This window comes from Coregonus lavaretus (assembly GCF_964263955.1).
Source record: "Coregonus lavaretus genome assembly, chromosome: 20".
Classification (NCBI taxonomy): Eukaryota; Metazoa; Chordata; class Actinopteri; order Salmoniformes; family Salmonidae; genus Coregonus; species Coregonus lavaretus.
The window spans coordinates 12,787,748-12,809,032 of NC_140007.1; the positions used below are offsets into that span (position 1 = coordinate 12,787,748).

The 21,285-nt window shown below is 43.6% G+C and overlaps 1 protein-coding gene across 1 annotated transcript in view; it reads left to right on the plus strand.

Annotated features, from left to right (window-relative positions):
* Positions 1-12,395: 12,395 nt before the first annotated feature.
* The window catches only part of LOC311147699 (intermediate filament family orphan 2-like), a gene marked incomplete at both ends in the record, with an annotated part of 32,472 nt that continues 23,582 nt past the window's right edge, over positions 12,396-21,285 (plus strand). The window contains one exon of the mRNA XM_084184453.1: positions 12,396-12,931. Coding sequence (XP_084040579.1) covers positions 12,396-12,931 — 536 coding nt within the window. The remainder of the gene's footprint in view (positions 12,932-21,285) is intronic.

Below are 21,285 nucleotides of genomic sequence, written 5' to 3' on the forward strand. Positions count from 1 at the left end.
TATCTATAATTCCATTTCTATGTGAATTTGGTTGGTCGCCCAAAAAGTTACATATTGTAGCTTTAACCGAGGCAGTGTTGTTCAGTACAGTACAATTTGGTGACTGATTCGTCCATAACTAGCTAGCTAATTAGCCTCAGTGCCTCTCATTAGGTGAAAAACTGTAGAAGTGTTTTGATAATGATGGGGAGAGTAAAGGAATGACTTTGACTTGATGACTCGGATTAGTCTTGGAGTAACTATACAGTGGGGGAAAAAAAGTATTTAGTCAGCCACCAATTGTGCAAGTTCTCCCACTTAAAAAGATGAGAGAGACCTGTAATTTTCATCATAGGTACACGTCAACTATGACAGACAAAATGAGAAAAAAAGATCCAGAAAATCACATTGTAGGATTTTTAATGAATTTATTTGCAAATTATGGTGGAAAATAAGTATTTGGTCAATAACAAAAGTTTCTCAATACTTTGTTATATACCCTTTGTTGGCAATGACACAGGTCAAACGTTTTCTGTAAGTCTTCACAAGGTTTTCACACACTGTTGCTGGTATTTTGGCCCATTCCTCCATGCAGATCTCCTCTAGAGCAGTGATGTTTTGGGGCTGTCACTGGCCAACACAGACTTTCAACTCCCTCCAAAGATTTTCTATGGGGTTGAGATCTGGAGACTGGCTAGGCCACTCCAGGACCTTGAAATGCTTCTTACGAAGCCACTCCTTCGTTGCCCGGGCGGTGTGTTTGGGATCATTGTCATGCTGAAAGACCCAGCTACGTTTCATCTTCAATGTCCTTGCTGATGGAAGGAGGTTTTCACTCAAAATCTCACGATACATGGCCCCATTCTTTCCTTTACACGGATCAGTCGTCCTGGTCCCTTTGCAGAAAAACAGCCCCAAAGCATGATGTTTCCACCCCCATGCTTCACAGTAGGTATGGTGTTCTTTGAATGCAACTCAGCATTCTCTGTCCTCCAAACACGACGAGTTGAGTTTTTATCAAAAAGTTATATTTTGATTTCATATGACCATATGACATTCTCCCAATCCTCTTCTGGATCATCCAAATGTACTCTAGCAAACTTCAGACGGGCCTGGACATGTACTGGCTTAAGCAGGGGGACACGTCTGGCACTGCAGGATTTGAGTCCCTGGCGGCGTAGTGTGTTACTGATGGTAGGCTTTGTTACTTTGGTCCCAGCTCTCTGCAGGTCATTCACTAGGTCCCCCCGTGTGGTTCTGGGATTTTTGCTCACCGTTCTTGTGATAATTTTGACCCCACGGGGTGAGATCTTGCGTGGAGCCCCAGATCGAGGGAGATTATCAGTGGTCTTGTATGTCTTCCATTTCCTAATAATTGCTCCCACTGTTGATTTCTTCAAACCAAGCTGCTTACCTATTGCAGATTCAGTCTTCCCAGCCTGGTGCAGGTCTACACTTTTGTTTCTGGTGTCCTTTGACAGCTCTTTGGTCTTGGCCATAGTGGAGTTTGGAGTGTGACTGTTTGAGGTTGTGGACAGGTGTCTTTTATACTGATAACAAGTTCAAACATGTGCCATTAATACAGGTAACGAGTGGAGGACAGAGGAGCCTCTTAAAGAAGAAGTTACAGGTCTGTGAGAGCCAGAAATCTTGCTTGTTTGTAGGTGACCAAATACTTATTTTCCACCATAATTTGCAAATAAATTCATTAAAAATCCTACAATGTGATTTTCTGGATTTTTTTTCCTCAATTTGTCTGTCATAGTTGACGTGTACCTATGATGAAAATTACAGGCCTCTCTCATCTTTTTAAGTGGGAGAACTTGCACAATTGGTGCTGACTAAATACTTTTTTCCCCCACTGTACCTGTGTGTTGTAGCTAGCTAGCTAACGTGTGTCTGTGAGATGTCAGTAGGAATACAGAGAACACCACTTGTGGCAAAGGTTTTCCTAAGAAAAATCATATGAGTATTTATCACTATGTGGATGGGACATTTCTGCTTGGATGGAGTGAGAACATTCTATAACTGTGCCATGTTGGAGGTGCCTGGAACTTCAATGTTTCCATTGAACTCCAAATAAAATGTAAGTAATGTAACAGGGATGTAAACAAATTTGTGCACTACATTTAAGAGAAATAAGCTATTTGTGCATATGGAAATTTTCTGGGATCTTTTATTTCAGCTCATGAAAAATGGGACCAACACTTTACACGTTGCGTTTATATTTTTGTTCAGTATATATACAGTTGAAGTCGGAAGTTTACATACACCTTAGCCAAATACATTTAAACTCTGTTTTTCACAATTCTTAACATTTAATCCTAGTAAAAAGTCCCTGTCTTAGGTCAGTTAGGATCACCACTTCATTTTAAGAATGTGAAATGTCAGAATAATAGTAGAGAGAATGATTTATTTCAGCTTTTATTTCTTTCATCACATTCCCAGTGGGTCAGAAGTTTACATACACTCAATTAGTATTTGGTAGCATTGCCTTTAAATTGTTTAACTTGGGTCAAACGTTTCAGGTAGCCTTCCACAAGCTTCCCACAATAAGTTGGGTGAATTGTGGCCCATTCCTCCTGACAGAGCTGGTGTAACTGACTCAGGTTTGTAGGCCTCCTTGCTCACACACACTTTTTCAGTTCTGCCCACAAATGTTCTATAGGATTGAGGTCAGGGCTTTGTGATGGCCACTCCAATACCTTGACTTTGTTGTCCTTAAGCCATTTTGCCACAACTTTGGAAGTATGCTTGGGGTCATTGTCCATTTGGAAGACCCATTTGCGACCAAGCTTTAACTTCCTGACTGATGTTTTGAGATGTTGCTTCAATATATCCACATAAGTTTCCTTCCTCATGATGCCATCTATTTTGTGAAGTGTACCAGTCCCTCCTGCAGCTAAGCACCCCCACAGAATGATGCTGCCACCCCCGTGCTTCACGGTTGGGATGGACTGGCGCAGTGGTCTAAGGCACTGCATCGCAGTGCTAGCTGTGCCACTAGAGATCCTGGTTCGAATCCAGGCTCTGTCGTAGCCGACCGGGAGACCAATGGGGCGGCACACAATTGGCCCAGCGTCGTCCAGGGTAGGGGAGGGAATGGCCACCAGGGATGTAGCTCAGTTGGTAGAGCATGGCGTTCGCAACGCCAGGGTTGTGGGTTCGATTCCCACGGGGGGCCAGTATGAAAAATAAAATTAAAATAATGTATGCACTCACTAACTGTAAGTCGCTCTGGATAAGAGCGTCTGCTAAATGACGTAAATGTAATGCAAATGTGTTGTTCGGCTTGCAAGCAACCCCCTTTTTCCTCCAAACATAACGATGGTCATTATGGCCAAACAGTTCTATTTTTGTTTCATCAGACCAGAGGACATTTCTCCAAAAAGTACGATCTTTGTCCCCATGTGCAGTTGCAAACTGTAGTCTGGCTTTTTTATGGCAGTTTTGGAGCAGTGGCTTCTTCCTTGCTGAGCGGCCTTTCAGGTTATGTCAATATAGGACTTGTTTTACAGTGGATATATATACTTTTGTACCTGTTTCCTCCAGTATCTTCACAAGGTCCTTTGCTGTTGCTCTGGGATTGATTTGCACTTTTCGCACAAAAGTACGTTCATCTCTAGGAGACAGAACGTGTCTCCTTCCTGAGTGGTATGACGGCTGCGTGGTCCCATGGTGTTTATACTTGCGTACTATTGTTTGTACAGATGAACGTGGTACCTTCAGGCGTTTGGAAATTGCTCCCAAGGATGAACCAGACTTGTGGAGGTCTACAATTATTTTCGGAGGTCTTGGCTGATTTCTTTTGCTTTTCCCATGATGTCAAGCAAAGAGGCACTGAGTTTGAAGGTAGGCCTTGAAATACATCCACAGGTACACCTCCAATTGACTCAAATAATGTCAATTAGGCTATCAGAAGCTTCTAAAGCCATGACATAATTTTCTGGAATTTTCCAAGCTGTTTAAAGGCACAGTCAACTTAGTGTATGTAAACTTCTGACCCACTGGAATTGTGATACAGTGAATTATAAGTGAAATAATCTGTCTGTAAACAATTGTTGGAAAAATTACTTGTGTTATGCACAAAGTATATGCCCTAACTGACTTGCCAAAACTATAGTTTGTTAACAAGAAATTTGTGGAGTGGTTGAAAAACGAGTTTTAATGACTCCAACCTAAGTGTATGTAAACTTCTGACTTCAACTGTATGTTTATTTTCTATTTTTTACTTTAACTATTTGCACATCGTTACAACACTGTATATAGACATAATGACATTTGAAATGTCTTTATTCTTTTGGAACTTTTGACTAATGTTTACTGTTCATTTTTTATTTCACTTTTGTGTATTATCTATTTCACTTGCTTTGGCAATATAGGCATGTGTTTCCCATGTCAATAAAGCCCCTTGAATTGGAGAGAGAGAGAGAGAGTCTAAGGATGGGAGAGCCATCACTTCTGACAGATCTCCTTGCTGAGGGTGGCGTTGAACATCATGCAGCCATTGCGTTTCCTTTTAAACATAGTGTAGTGTTTTCTGTGCCGGGTTCTTTGTAAGGCGTTTACACATACAGCCACACAACACAAGTCCAAGTAAAGGGTTAACCTGTTTATTATTTTCAGGCTTTGGCAGTGTTCTTGATATATAAAACCCCAAACAAACAAAGTAAACACTTCGCCACCAGTGGAAGGTCCTCCAAACCTTGTTGTAATCATATTTTCCTTTCTTCTTTCAAACCTCCTTCTCCACCGTACGCTCTGTCTCTCCAATAACCTCCTACTCCTTCACCTGCCGGGTAAAAAAAAAAAAGACCAATAAAGAAACCCAGGGCGCGGTGAAATAGAGAAACTGATTGGTTTCACCTGTCTGCAGTATGGCTCTGATTACAACTGGAGACAGGTGTGGCTGTTCTGCTGCAGTCTAGAAGTTTCCACTGAGCTGTCCGTGGGCCTGCCTCTTGGGAATACTTTGCATTGCTGTCCATGGTCATGGCAGCCATAAAACAAAGAAACCTCACAGGCACATAACGTCCATCCACAACACAACCCCTGAAACCGCTACAATAGGCAGTTGGTAATTCCACTAAAACAGTCTGGCTAGCTATCTGACAAACAAACTGTGCAGATATATCTACAAATTTATTGTTGTAAACTATTGTATCATATTTGATGGTTTACTGACCTGTCCGTCCACAGGCTCGATCTGCTGTAGTCTCTACAACTGGACGCTCGTGCTCGGATCACACTGGCACAGGATTTCCATGCACCGGATGGCCTGAGAGATGCACTCCTGTTGGACTGGAAAACAAAGAGACATTTGGTCAGTGGTTGGTATTTTTCAATGCTGTATCACCATCTTTATCTGGACAGAAAATGCATTGTTTATCATAACACAAACCCACCTTGGACAATGACACAAGTGGTCCCTCAACAGCCAATCATCATGCCTCATTGTTTGTTCTTGTTTCCCAAACAACAGCTACTTATCTGATGAGTGGGTCTTGGAGGTTTACAAGTGCACAGCAAGTCTGCACCAGCACATTACTTTAACGATGCAGATAAGGTGGGGTGAATCTCAGGATTTTGAAATATTTTAGTATAGCTTTTGCCATCTCAACATGGATCATGTGTCTCGCTATGTCTTTTGTGAGATGTACAGTACCAGTCAAAAGTTTGGACACACCTACTCATTCCAGGGTTTTTCTTTATTTTTACTTTTTTCTACATTGTAGAATAATAGTGAAGACATCAAAACTATGAAATAACACATATGGAATCATGTAGTAACCAGAAAAGTGTTAAACAAATCAAAATATATTTTATATTTGAGATTCTTCAAATAGCCACCCTTTGCCTTGATGACAGCTATGCACACTCTTGGCATTCTCTCAACCAGATTCACCTGGAATGCTTTTCCAACAGTCTTGAAGGAGTTCCCACATATGCTGAGCACTTGTTGGCTGCTTTTCCTTCACTCTGCCGTCCGACTCATCCCAAACCATCTCAATTTGGTTGAGGTCGAGGGATTGTGGAGGCCAGATCGTCTGATGCAGCACTCCATCACTCTCCTTCTTGGTAAAATAGCCCTTACACAGCCTAGAGGTGTGTTGGGTCATTGTCCTGTTGAAAAACAAATGATAGTCCCACTAACCCCAAACCAGATGGGATGGCATATCGCTGCAGAATGCTATGGTAGCTATGCTGGTTAAGTGTGCCTTGAATTCTAAATAAATCACTGACAGTGTCACCAGCAAAGCACCTCCACACCATAACACCTCCTCCTCCATGCTTTACGGTGGAAAATACACAGACAGAGATCATCCGTTCACCCACAACGCGTCTCACAAAGACACAGCGGTTGGAACCAAAAATCTCCCATTTGGCTCCAGACCAAAGGACAAATTTCCACCGGTCTAATGTCCATTGCTCATGTTTTCTTGGCCCAAGCAAGTCTCGTCTTCTTATTGGTTTCCATTAGTAGTGGTTTATTTGCAGCAATTCGACCATGAAGGCCTGAGTGTGCAAAGCTGTCATCAAGGCAAAGGGTGGCTATTTGAAGAATCTCAAATATAAAATATTTTTTGATTTGTTTCACACTTTTTTGATTACTACATGATTCCATATATGTTATTTCAGAGTTTTGATGTCTTCACTATTATTCTACAATGTAGAAAATAGTAAAAATAAAGAAAAACCATTGAATAAGTAGGTGTGTCCAAACTTGTGACTGGTACTGTATCTCACTCTCTGTTAACCTGCCGGGGTTCAGGAATGGAAGAATGTTCACAGAGACTCCTGCAGGTATCAAGCTCTGGATCAAGAAACCTTTGTCTGCCAAAATTATTTCTCCAGACGTGAAGTTCTTCTCAAACCCTTACTTCTGGACAGTGGCTTTGTCCGACACTGATCCTGGATACAGATCGCTGCAGTATGTTATCACCAAATTAGGTGCAACTCACAGTAGTAGCTTGAAGGAGTGCATTGATCGGTATACAGAGTAGGTTTGCATCTGCAAGTCCATCTGACTTGGAGTAGCAACTTCTATGTCAGTACAGTCAATGACCATGCTGGACCCCTGAAAAGACACAGGCAAGCACGTTTGGTTCTTCTCCTGACTTGGAACAGTCTTCATGATGCTGATGAAAAAAAGCTTGTGGATCACGTAAATGAAAGTGATGGTAACATTGCTGACAGTGCTTGCACTACAACAGAATAGTTGTGCCAGGTGCAAGTTGGTGTAGCTGTGACCCAACTTCATAAGCACCATAAACACTTGATCCTCAAATGACAGCACCTCGACCCTCCACTTGGCAAAGTAGACAACACAGTCCTTGTAACATTCCAAGTATTCAACGACGATGTTGAACATGTCTTTGTCTGGAAGTCCTGTTTCCATCCTAAGTCCTTTATCAGACAGCTGTGATGCTGAATACCTGGTTCGGGTATACAGCTGATTCTCCTGTAGAACCTTCAACTGTGCCAATGTTTCCTCAAGGTGCACCTCAGTGAGAACATTCTGCAACTGTGCAGACAGCAGCCTCCTACATTCTTCAGCGGCCGAGGGGCCTGGAACTTCACCGTCTGCCATGGTGGATGAGTCTGGATCTTCCTCTTCTGCCATGGTGAATGAGCTACCTTTTCTGGTAAATACAGGGCTATTTCTCTTTCCCAACAGAAAATGTCAGCAGCAGACCCAAGTGTTGTCACTGGGTTTCTGGTGCGCCTGTCTGAAAGACCCCCAGAAAATTGTTTTGCTAGGTTGATTACTGTCACGTACGTTAAGAGACGGGTCGGACCAAGGTGCAGCGTGAAAGGCGTACATGTTTATTAACTAATAAACACACGACACAGTAACCAAAATAACAAACTTAACCGTGACGGTCCAAAGGGCTAACACACAAGCCTAAACAGGAACACAACAAGATCCCACAACACAGGCAGGAAAACTGGCTGCCTAAGTATGATCCCCAATCAGAGACAATGAGCGACAGCTGCCTCTGATTGGGAACCACACCCGGCCAAACATAGAAATACAAACCTAGAATATTCACACCCTGACCAAACTAGCTAGAGTTCTATAGGCCAGGGCGTGACAATTACTAAAATGGTAACATCTTTATTAAAATACCATCACCCATAGACATGACTATAATAACGGGAAAATAGACTGGGCTTTGGTCTATCTGCACATCTGAAATGTTACTATGTGGATGGTACATTTCTGCTGGGATGGAGGAATTATCTGGAATTCTCAACTGGATGATCAGGGCAGTCTAGGGTACTATTTGCTCGAAGAGGTGAAGTCTTGCGATGAGCTATATGACTGTACTTCTGACTCTTGAGAATTAGAAGAAAGTTAAAACCCTCAGCCGTGAGGTCACTGAGGAGGACCAACAGTGGTAGGGGGATCATCTGATAGGGACTGACATGCAGGGTGGAACTTAAGGATTTTGGGCACTGGCCAGCCGGGCCAGTAGACCACAATTTCTACTAGATCGGGTAACATTCTGATCTTAAATCTGTGGCATGCAATGTTTGTAAAGGCAAAGTTCACTGCTGCGTCAGGCTAGTTTGGCACATTTTCTACTAGCCAAGTCTGAAAAGTACTAGCCTCAGGCTAGCTTCATTTCCATCCCTGCTGACATGTCTAACTGACTTCACAGTTCATTTGATTAGTCATGTACAACAGATGCACTTGTGGAACAAACCGTTTTTGTGGTTTGTATGGGAAAAACATTGAGCCCACAAGTCCTTTTGATAGCTAGCTAGCCAGCTAGTTAACGTTAGCTCACCGTTCATGTAGTCAGACTTTTCTACGTGGCGACATGCTAGCTAACTATCCTTTCCCTGGTGCCGGGCTAACGTTAGCTAGCAAGTCTGACAACACGAACGGCAAGTTAAATAGCTACCTAGCTAAATATCCCTGCCCTGGTGGGCTAACGTTAGCTAGTGTCACGCCCTGGCTCTGGGGACTCTAATATGTTGAGCCAGGGTGTATATAGTCTATGTGTGTTCTAGGTTTCACTTTCTGGTTTTGTAGATCTATGTTGGCCAGGGTGGCTCCCAATCAGAGACGGCTGTAGCTCGTTGTCTCTGATTGGGAGTCATACTTAGGTAGCCGTTTGGCACTCATTCATTGTGGTTTCTTCGTATTTGGTTTGTGTTTACCATTGACTGTCACGTCATCGTTTTGTTGTTTTGATCGTGTGATCATTAATATAATAAATATGTTCGCCTTCAACGCTGCACCTTGGTCCTCATCTCTGTTTGACGATCGTGACAGAAGAAACCACCAAGATTTGACCAAGCAGCGTGTCCAGGAGCCATCGCCAGGGAGATCCCTAGCAGATCTCCTTCGCCTCCTCGACTGGGTCAAGCCGAGTGAGGAAGAGAAGGGCTTGACATTGTGGCAGAAGGGTGAAAGGCTGGCGAGGGACATGGAGACCTGGTCCACGGGTAGGAGAGACGCCCAGAAAATTTTTAGGGGGGGGCTAACGCCGTGGACGACGGGCCAGCAGGAGACCGCGGCAGAGCGGCCCAGCGGATTGGCAGAGGAGGCCGCCAGGTTACGGGGGCCACTGGTCGAAGAGGGGGTGGAAGGTGTAGAGGCACGGCGAGAGGTACTGGGGTGTGTTACCAGTCCGGTCCGGCCCATTCCAGATCCCTGCGTAGGACCAGTGGTGTGTGTCCCCAGTACGGTCCGGCCTGTTCCTGCTCCCCGCACCAAGTCAGTGGTGCGCTTCGTCAGCCCGGCTCGGCCCGTTCCTGCTCCCCGCACCAAGTCAGTGGTGCGCTTCGACAGCCCGGCTCGGCCCGTTCCTGCTCCCCGCACCAAGTCAGTGGTGCGCTTCGTCAGCCCGGCTCGGCCCGTTCCTGCTCCCAGCACCAAGTCAGTGGTGCGCTTCGTCAGCCCGGCTCGGCCCGTTCCTGCTCCCCGCCCCAAGTCAGTGGTGCGCTTCGTCAGCCCGGCTCGGCCCGTTCCTGCTCCCCGCACCAAGTCAGTGGTGCGCTTCGTCAGCCCGGCTCGGCCCGTTCATGCTCCCCGCACCAAGTCAGTGGTGCGCTTCGACAGCCCGGCTCGGCCCGCTCCTGCTCCCCACACCAAGCCAGTGGTGTGCGTCGTCAGTCCGGCACGGCCCGTGCCTGTTCCACCGGTGGCTGGTCCGGCACCGGTCAGATGCTTCACGCCGGAGCTAGAGCAATCCGCTCCACCAGTGTGCAGTCCAGCTCCGGCCAGCGGGGCCAGACCGGACCAGGGGTACTTTGGGGGGTTGGAGAGGGAGCGGGGTTCAGGCCCGGAGCCGGATCCGCCGCCTAAGCGGAGTGCCCACCCGGTCCCTCCCCTGTGGTGTTTGGTGGGCGCGGTCGGAGTCCGCGCCTTTAGGGGGGGGTACTGTCACGCCCTGGCTCTGGGGACTCTAATATGTTGAGCCAGGGTGTGTATAGTCTATGTGTGTTCTAGGTTTCACTTTCTGGTTTTGTAGATCTATGTTGGCCAGGGTGGCTCCCAATCAGAGACGGCTGTAGCTCGTTGTCTCTGATTGGGAGTCATACTTAGGTAGCCGTTTGGCACTCATTCATTGTGGTTTCTTGTTCGTATTTGGTTTGTGTTTACCATTGACTGTCACGTCATCGTTTTGTTGTTTTGATCGTGTGATCATTAATATAATAAATATGTTCGCCTTCAACGCTGCGCCTTGGTCCTCATCTCTGTTTGACGATCGTGACAGCTAGCATCTCACCACGTGGAAAAATATGACAAAATGAACTGTGAGCTAACGTTAACTAGCTGGCTAGCTCACAAAGGACTTGTCAATAATAAAAGGTAACAACTGTCATTATGCTAGTCTACGCTGGTTTCCTTTTACTTGTAAGGAAGGTAACGTGCTGCTCATAACTACAGTTGGTGGTTATCTAGCTAATTTTCATAAGCACCTAGCTAGCTAAGCACAGATATTTTACCTACCCAAAATAGCTTGTTAGCAGCTAGAAAACAGGGCTTACCTTATCACACGGCTCCAGCGACGCCTCTTGCTTACAGAGGTCGGAAAATGATCAAATACACATGTGTGCTAATTGGAATAGTGGTTACAATCCGGTACATAGCACAGAACCATACTTGCTTCTGATCGACGGAGATACCTAAGGTTAGCTAGTTAGCTACAAACACCAGGGTAATTCAAAACAATTATAGTAATACAAAAATGCTACGTTGGTAATTTGAAAAATGCTAAACAACAACACACACGAGAAATACGCGATATCAATTATTTAAACGAGAAACTACAAAAAGGCTATAATATCTACTAGTTATTCTACTTGCTAGGTTACTTGCTACTTGTCGATGAGAGTTTGCATGGAGAAATGTGGAGGTTTTCCTACCCTGCAACACTGCCTTGAGTGATGATGTCAAAGCTTGCGACAGGATATACTGTAGTTCTGTATGATAGCCACATTAGCGGCTAATTAGCATTTCATTTCGGGGGTAAATACAGGCTAATATATTGATAAAAGTGAACTTGTCCAAGAGAGATTTACACGGTTATCAAAACATCATGCCAGGGTAAGCCTACATGAAACACAGACCTTATTTGAAGAGGTTCTAAAATCCCCTATGGGAAAAATGAACAGTGGAAAAACGATTGGAACCATTTCCGTGTTTGACTGCTAGGTTTTATGTGTATTATGACTCATACTGTGGTACTCTATTGAAATACTGTAGAATTCCATTCATTCTTATGGAGGACTGCACTTTCTGGGGAGTGACAATATGGCCGACCGGTGGCTTCAGAGCCTCTCACTTACCAATACATCAGCAATCCAGGATGTATCAGGGGAGATTGTAGGAGAGAGTGCGGGGCGTAGCGGCAAAGAGGGTGTTTTCGTTTGGCTGTAACATGATACCAGTAACGGGAACACAGCTATGGGACAGTAGACAGATCCTTGATTTCAGGCACTTCGGCGGTATCTGGCTCACTGCTGAGGCGACTCTTATCTAAAAAGCATGGGTGGCACAGAATAAAGGAATGAAGGCAAATTACTTTGAAAAAAATCGTTAAAATAGCAGCAGAAATTGACAGAGAAGAGCGCAGGCTACATAGCCTAGGGCTATCATAATAGCCTAGTAAACCGTTTTGCATAGAGATACATTCACCGTCAACAGCATTATGAAGAAGGTGATATATGGCGTTTATTTTTATGTTGTGTCTACGTTCCTACATTGTCTAAGATGACACAGTGACACCGCGTTCACAGCAACATTTGTAGCCGCATAAGATCATTTGAAAGAATCACATCATCGCGGACCTCATCTTGGAGGATTGGCCTATTTTTACGGTAGGGCGGGGGTGAAAAATCCAGCAGTACGCTAGTTGAAGTTGACCCCTCAAAATACCGGGAACATTTTCAATTGAATGTATTGCCCATTTAACTCAAACAAAAGGATGAATTCGATGGTCTTTGCTGAGGCTTCGCCATCTTCGGGTGCCGCTGCGTTCCCAGTTGGAGCGCCAGCCTCTGGTGCTAGGGTGTCTAGTGCCCTACGGAACGATTTTGGTTCCAACATTCATGCCATGAAAATCCTTAACCTGCGATTTCGATGTTTCCTAGCTAAAGTTCATGAATTGGAGCGTAGAAACAAGTTGTTAGAAAATCAACTACAGCAAGCACTAGAGCAATCCCGCTACAGAGCCTACATTAGCCGAGCAACCCAAACGGGCTATTTGGACCTTTCTCTGGCTCTGTCCCGGCCACGGGTACCCGGTACGATATGGAGCTTTACCCACACAAGGAGGTTTGGGGACCGACTCGAGACTCTCCACAGCCCCGGGGTGTCATGGATGCAGCCGGATGGTGTTGGAGTTCAGGTCGACACCGTCACCCCTGAACTGCGAGCCCTTTACAATGTGTTGGCTAAATTCAAAAGAGATAGAGACGAGTACAGAAAAAAGTAAGTGATATCACTTTCAATTAGCACTTTAAATTGTTAAGTTGTCAATCAAGCTGCTGCAAAGATACAATCAATCAAGACATTGTCCATGTGTTTGACATATGTTGTTTTTACATAGACTATTTGACCGTTTGTTGAGAAACTTGTTGAACTTGGTTACAAGTTGTTGACAATGTGTTATTTACATTACATTTACATAGAAATAGACCTTAGGTTCAGAGGTTTGAGTCCCTTGGTGTAATGCCTTAGGTCTTTGGCTGATGGTCCCAGGTTCAAGTTCTGGTTGGGCTAGCCCCTGATATGCTACATTTGTGTCAGAAGTGGGATGGCAATGTCGGGAGGCCAATGTAAGCGTGCCTCATTGTTATGGGCGAAAGGGTTTTGTAATAGTGAAGCACAGGATGTGCTCTCAGAAGTTAGACAGGTAAGTTACCTTATAACACCTAGAACTTCGTTAAGAGGTTTGAGCCCCTTGGTGTAAAGGCTACGGTGTTGGTCTGGCAGTTAGACCACAATCCCTAAACCCTGAATTCACTATGTGCACCATATCATAGCATTCCTATTGTTTACCCCACTACTATGCAATTACACAATTACTATGGGACATTTTAACCAGTGGTGGAAAAAGTACTAAATTGTCATACATGAGTAAAAGTAAAGATACCTTAATAGAAAATGACTAAAGTGAAAGTCACCCAGTTAAATACTACTTGAGTAAAAGTCTAAAAGTATTTGGTTTTAAATGTACTTAAGTATCAAAAGTAAAAGTATAAACCATTTCAAATTCCTTATATTAAGCAAACCAGACGGCACTATTTTGTATTTATTTTTATTGACAGATAGCCAGGGGCACGCTCCAACACTCAGACATAATTTACAAACAAAGCATTTGTGTTTAGTGAGTCCGCCAGATCAGAGGCAGTAGGGATGACTAGGGATGTTCTCTTGATAAGTGTGTGAATTGGACCATTTTCCTGTCAAAATGTAATGAGTACTTTTGGGTGTCAGGGAAAAATGTATGGAGTAAAAAGTACATTATTTTCTTTAGGAATGTAGTGAAGTAAAAGTTGGCAAAAATATAAATAGTAAAGTAAAGTACAGATACCCCAAAAAACTACTTAAGTAGTACTTTAAAGTAGTTTTACTTAAGTACTTTACACCACTAATGCTAACACAATGCTTTAACTAGTGTAATTACAATGTTATTACACAAGTCTAAATGTCTGTTTTGAACCGTACTTACTAGTGCCTCCAAAGGTTGAGTCTGTATCTTCTACCCATGCCATATTTTGTATATTGGTTTAAAAAAAAAAAAAACATCAGTAAGAGTACAAAAAGTTTGTCATAAAGAAAGACTGAAAAACATTATCATTAGGTAAGAAAGTGTGTGTGTTTGTGTGTGTGTGTGTGTGTGTGGGGGGGGGGGGTTACCTCTACAGTACCCAAATATACACTGTTCTAGAGAAACTATAGTGTGCCTCATCAGTTTTCACAGTTAAGGAAATGAAATCGCAAACATTCTCATCTCTGAGGAATCCCGTCCTCATTGTGAGAAGTATCTTAGAATCAGAGGATGTGAGTCATGCTATTTTTAAGCTTAAAAAGTTGAGGAATGTTTCTTTAGCAGTAGGAGGCAGTTTGTGACTTTGCCTTGAGGATGTTACCCATTTGTTCCTGTCTGGACTGGGAATGAAATCGCAGCATACCATCAGACACTCGTCATCCCAAACACTCACCCACACACATACTCACTCTCTCTCTCTCTCTCTCTCTCTCTCGCTCTCTCTCGCTCTCTCGCTCTCTCGCTCTCTCTCTCTCTCAATTTAATGTATGGGCTTTATTGGCATGGGAAACGTATGTTAACATTGCCAAAGTAAGTGAAGTAGATAGTAAACAAAAGTGAAATAAATATTAACAGTAAACATTACACTCAGAAGTTCCAAAAGAATAAAGACATTTCAAATGTCATATTATGTATATATACAGTGTTGTAACAATGTGCAAATAGTTAAAGTACAAATGGAAAAATAAATAAACATAAATATGGGGTTGTATTTACAATGGTGTTTGTTCTTCACTGGTTGCCCTTTTCTTGTGGCAACAGGTCACAAATCTTGCTGCTGTGATGGCACACTGGTATTTCAACCAATAGATATGGGAGTTTATCAAAATTGGGTTTGTTTTTGAATTATTTGTGGGTCTGTGTAATCTGAGGGAAATATGTGTCTCTAATATGGTCATACATTTGGCAGGAGGTTAGGAAGTGCAGCTCAGTTTCCACCTCATTTTGTGGGCAGTCTGCACATAGCCAGTCTTCTCTTGAGAGCCAGGTCTGCCTCCCTTTCTCAATAGCAAGGCTATGCTCACTGAGTCTGTACATGTTCAATGCTTTCCTTAAGTTTGGGTCAGTCACAGTGGTCAGGTATTCTGCCACTGTGTACTCTCTGTTTAGGACCAAATAGCATTCTAGTTTGCTCAGTTTTTTTGTTAATTCTTTCCAATGTGTCAAGTAATTCTCTTTTTTTTCATGATTTGGTTGGGTCTAATTGTTTTGCTGTCCTGGGGCTCTGTGGGGTCTGTTTGTGTTTGTGAACAGAGCCCCAGGACCAGCTTGCTTATGGGACTCGTCTCCAAGTTCATCTCTCTGTACATTTACATTTTAGTCATTTAGCAGACGCTCTTATCCAGAGCGACTTACAGGAGCAATTAGGGTTAAGTGCCTTGCTCAAGGGCACATCGACAGATTTTTCACCTAGTCGACTTGGGGATTAGAACCAGCGACCTTTCGGTTACTGGCACAACGCTCTTAACCACTAAGCAACCTGCCGCCCATAGGTGATGGATTTGTTATGGAAGGTTTGGGAATCGCTTCCTTTTAAGTGGTTATAGAATTTAATGGCTCTTTTCTGGATTTTGATAATTAGCGGGTATCAGCCTAATTCTGCTCTGCATGCATTAATTGGTGTTTTTCGTTGTACACTGAGGATATTTTTGCAGAATTCTTCATGCAGAGTCTCAATTTGGTATTTGTCCCATTTTGGGAATTCTTGGTTGGTGAGCGGACCCCAGACCTCACAACCATAAAGGGCAATGGGTTCTATAACTGATTCAAGTATTTTTAGCCAGATCCTAATTGGTATTTCGAATTTTATGTTCCTTTTGATGTCTCTCTCTCTCTCTCTCTATCTCTCTCTCTCGCTCTCTCGGGAGTGAATAACAATGATTTCTCACAAAATCGCAATTCCAGGCTGTCATGAAAGTATGTTCTTACTGAGTGGGAGGAACTATGTACAGTACCAGACAAAAGTTTGGACACACCTACTCATTCAAGGGTTTTTCTTTATTTTTACTATTTTCTACATTGTAGAATAATAGTGAAGACATCAAAACTATGAAATAACACATATGGAATCATGTAGTAACCAAAAAAGTGTTAAACAAATCAAAATATATTTTATATTTGAGATTCTTCAAATAGCCACCCTTTGCCTTGATGACAGCTTTGCACATTCTTGGCATTCTCTCATGAATGTCTCTCTTGATGTCTTCACTATTATTCTACAATGTAGAAAATAGTAAAAATTAAGAAAAACCCTTGAATGAGTAGGTGTTCTAAAACTTTTGACTGGTAGTGTAGGTCCACTCCTTTTCAGATCTGCTAGTGTTCAGTGATTACAGGTCTTTGTCATACAGGTTTAGTCGCATTTCATTTCACTCCACACTGACCCATGCTTCCTCTGATAGCTGTGGAATAATATAGTAGGTCGGAGGAGTAGGAGTATCCCATCTGCCTCTCTGCTTGGCTCAAGTGCTCCTTGCCCTGTTGTTTTCCAGTGGAATGCATTCTCAGGGTTATTTAGTCCTGGGTAGGAATTACAGTGCCAATGTCATTCACATGTTTTTATTCATAATATAGGCTATTTTTTAAAGCATTAAGGCCACACACACATATTCACACTGAGGTGTATTAATCAGATATTATGAAAGAGGGGTCTCTTCTTTTCCCTCACTGTGCCTCTGATGATTCAGTCCTAATGGTTGTTCATGGTCGATTTCTCTCAAAGCGCCTGTCTATAGGAATAACCAGTATACAGGTCCTATTTATAAACCTGGATTGTGGAATACTAGCTGTTATGCAATGCATGGGCATTCATCAATGTAGTTTCTGATGTAAATGTATGGGCTAACAAACCATTGGGGTATGACGTGCCAAACTGAACATGACGGTGTGGCTCAGTTGGTAGAGCGTGGTGTTTGCAATGCCAGGTTTGCGGTTTCAATTCCCATTGGACTCAACAATACAAAAATGTATGCACACACTACTGTAAGGTGCTTTGGATAAAAATGTCTGCTAAATGGCCTATATTTGGGCTTCGTTTGTATTTGATTGTTTGTTGGAAGGTTTGGAGCCATATGTACTTCAGAGTTGTGGTGTGTTCCACTCATTAACTTTGTGAAGCTTTAACAGGGGCCCATTGTTTCAACAAACAGAGAAGCCTGTGTTTTAAAAAGAAAGAGCGCTGAGAGAATGAGCTGACTTGGATGACAGTGTTATTATGAGTGCTACCAATTAGGTTTATTTGACAAAGAGGGTATTGGAGTGGCATTGTTGACCTGTGAACAGTGAATTTCAGGTTCAAAGTGCAAACACGATTTTGTTTGGACACTTGATGTTGTACCCTTAAATAGCCTAAAATAATGGGGGGGGGGGGGGGGGACTCTATGTAGCCTATATATATCAATTGCACAAGAATGATACATTTATCGATTTTTTTAAAGGTATTGTTTTCTCTTTATTCAACCTGCCCGCCACCAGCCCTTCATCCACACAATATTTAATTACCTACGCCAGTGTGTTGCTGGTGGGCTGCACAAAGAAGCAGCAAGCTACACTGGATAGGGTACAGAAAATGGCAAGCAAGATAATAACAAAAAACAGAGACATCCCACTGACCCTTCCACAACTACAGTCACAGAGAGAGCAAGCAGCAGTAAGATTGGGCACTCTCATGCACCAACCTGACCACCCTCTACATCAGGGTTCTTCAATTCCGGTCCTGGAGGGCCGAAACACTTCTGTTTTTTATTTCTACCTGGTAGTTAATTGCACTCACCTGGTGTCCCAGGTCTGAATTAGCCCCTGATTAGAAGGAGAGGATGAAAAACAGAGGTGTTTTGGCCCTCCAGGACCGGAATTGAAGAACCCTGCTCTACATGATCTCCTACCACAGAGAAGGGGAGACAGCGCTGGCAGAGTCCTCCACAACCAGAGCCAACTGTCCAGCCTTAATGCAAGAACAAATAGACTGAAAATTTCGACCATAGCCACTGACATCAGACTTCTTAAAACCAAATAGGCTTTTCAACTGTAATTGGTTAGGACCTTTTTAATTGAATGTAGTATCCTGTGTATTTTAAGCGTTTATCTAAATGTAACTGCATTCTGCATAATTCAGTCTCATCGACTACAAGCATGAATGAAATAAATCAAAATGAGGGTTATGAGTCAACCCGCGCATCACTAGAACACAACCCTGATCAAGGACCACATAGGGAACACCGACCTGGTTATTATAACACTACATGCAAATTATCTGTGGTCCTCTGTAGCTCAGCTGGTAGAGCACGGCGCTTGTAACGCCAAGGTAGTGGGTTCGATCCCCGGGACCACCCATACACAAAAATGTATGCACGCATGACTGTAAGTCGCTTTGGATAAAAGCGTCTGCTAAATGGCATATCATTATATTATATTATATCTGATGACTGCCTCCTCTAAATACATCCGATATTCTTCCAAAAAGGCGTAGCCTATATTTTGTTAGTTGAAATTATCAGTGGCTTGAAATATTTCAGATTGTGGCTTTAGGAGTGACCACTATTCTAACCCTCAGCACATGCCCCATCCTCATCCAGTGGATGGTGGTATTAGGGATGGATGTGTTGTTTTGTTAATGTTAGGGGAGTCTAGCCAGCACTGCGTCCCTGCTCCCGGCATAAGGACCTGCCTCCTAATGGGATTGCTGTCTGGCTGTGTAACCACCCCACTCCGCTCCCCTCCCCGCCCCAGGCCATCCTGCAGAGCGAGATGGAGGGTGCACTTCTTAATTCAACCCCCATACCTTTTTGAACTACTGTTATTACCTCGCTAGCTTACTGAGTGGGTGGGTGGTAGGGTAGTAGTTAAACATCTCTCAGAGTTATATGAAGCTACTTTTATTAGACAATGGTGTTCCCTTTCATTGCTCCCGATCCTCAAGCCTTCTTGTCTTTTTTATACCTTTGAAAATCAGTAGCCTGGAGCAGAACACCGGTTTAACTGACCACCCAAAATCTGCTGGCAAAAGTGGCAAATGATAGCACACATTCAAAAAGTCCCCTACACCAAAGGCAACTTTGCAGATCAAAAAGAAGACGATTTGCTTCATTTTGTGTTTTCAGTAACACTTTTCTATTTAGATGGTTCACAACATTACCAAAAGTATGTGGACACCTGCTCGTCGAACATCTCATTCCAAATTTATGGACATTAATATGGAGTTGGTTCCCCCTTTGCTGCTATAACAGCTTCCACTATTCTGGGCACTAGATGTTAGAACATTGCTGTGGGGACTAGCTTCCATTCAGCCACAAGAGCATTTGTGAGGTCGGGCAGTGATGTTGGGCGATTAGGCCTGGCTCACAGTCGGCGTTCCAATTCATCCCAAAGGTGTTCGATGGGGTTGAGGTCAGGGCTCTGTGCAGGCCAGTCAAGTTCTTCCACACCGATCTCGACAAACCATTTCTGAATGGACCTCGCTTTGTGCACGGGAGCATTGTTATGCTGAAACAGGAAAGGGCCTTCCCCAAACTGTTGCCACAAAGTTAGAAGCACAGAATCTTCTAGAATGTCATTAAATGCTGTAGCGTTAATATTTCCCTTCACTGGAACTAAGGGGCCTAGCCCGAATGATGAAAAACAGCCCCAGACTCTTTATTTTTATTTTACCTTTATTTAACTAGGCAAGTCAGTTAAGAACACATTCTTATTTACAATGACGGCCTACATCGGCCAAACCCGGACGACGCTGGGCCAATTGTGCGCCGGTTGTGATACAGCCTGGAATCGAACCAGGGGGTCTGTAGTGACGCCTCAAGCACTGAGATGCAGTGCCTTAGACCACTGCGCCACTCGCGAGCCCACAGTTGGCACTATGCATTTGGGCAGGTAGCGTTCTCCTGGCATCCGCCAAACCCAGATTTGTCTGTCGGACTGCCAGATGGTGAAATGTGATTCATCACTCCAGAGAACGCGTTTCCACTGCTCCAGAGTCCAATGGCTTTACATCACTACAGCCGACGCTTGGCATTGTGCATGGTGATCTTAGGCTTGTGTGCGGCTGCTTGGCCATGGAAACCCATTTCATGAAGCTCCCGACGAACAGTTCTTGTGCTGACGTTGCTTCCAGAGGCAGATTGGAACTCGGTAGGGTGTGTTGCAACCGAGGACAGACGATTTTTACGGCTACGCATTTCAGCACTCGGTGGTCCCGTTCTGTGAGCTTGTGTGGCCTACCACTTCGCGGCTGAGCTGTTGTTGCTCCTAGATGTTTCCACTTCACAATAACAGCACTTACAGTTGACCAGGTCAGCTCTAGCAGGGCAGACATTTTATACACCTGTCAGCAACGGGTGTGGCTGAAATAGCCGAATCCACTAATTTGAAGGGGTGTCCACATACTTTTGTATATATAGTGTATATAAAACGGTACCATTGAAGTCAAATGGCCTTTGTTAAATAAATTACCATGGTGGACATGTGTAGCTCAGACGGTAGAGCATGGCGCTTGCAATGCCAGGGTGGGTTTGATTCCTGCTAGGGAATACGTAAAATGTATGCACGCATGACTGTAAGTTGCTTTTTTTTAAAGTGATAAAAGTGTCTGCTAAATGGCATATATAAGTAGTATAAGCAAGCAGATACATGTTGACAAGTTAAAAACAGCCTTGATGTTTTTGGATGAGCTACAGAATATCGTACAAATTTAGCCTCAAGATTTTTTCATTTTGGTCACAAGCCTGGGGAACCACAGAGGTGAATCTCAGTCACAGTTGGATATTTTTATTTATTTACAGAGTAAACAACTATCTCTCCACGGATCTGCTCTCCAGAAGGACAAGGAGTTCTTCAACTGATACAAGTCTGTGTACAAAGTAGACAAGCCCACTGATCTAGAATTATGGCTTGGCCATAGAGTAGCCTAACTGTGTAAATGACAGAAAAAGAGAGAGGGAGACATAATCTGAAATGCATGTTAGGCCAAAACAACGCACTCATGTAACTGAATCAAGGGGCGATTCTTGGCTATTCCTGA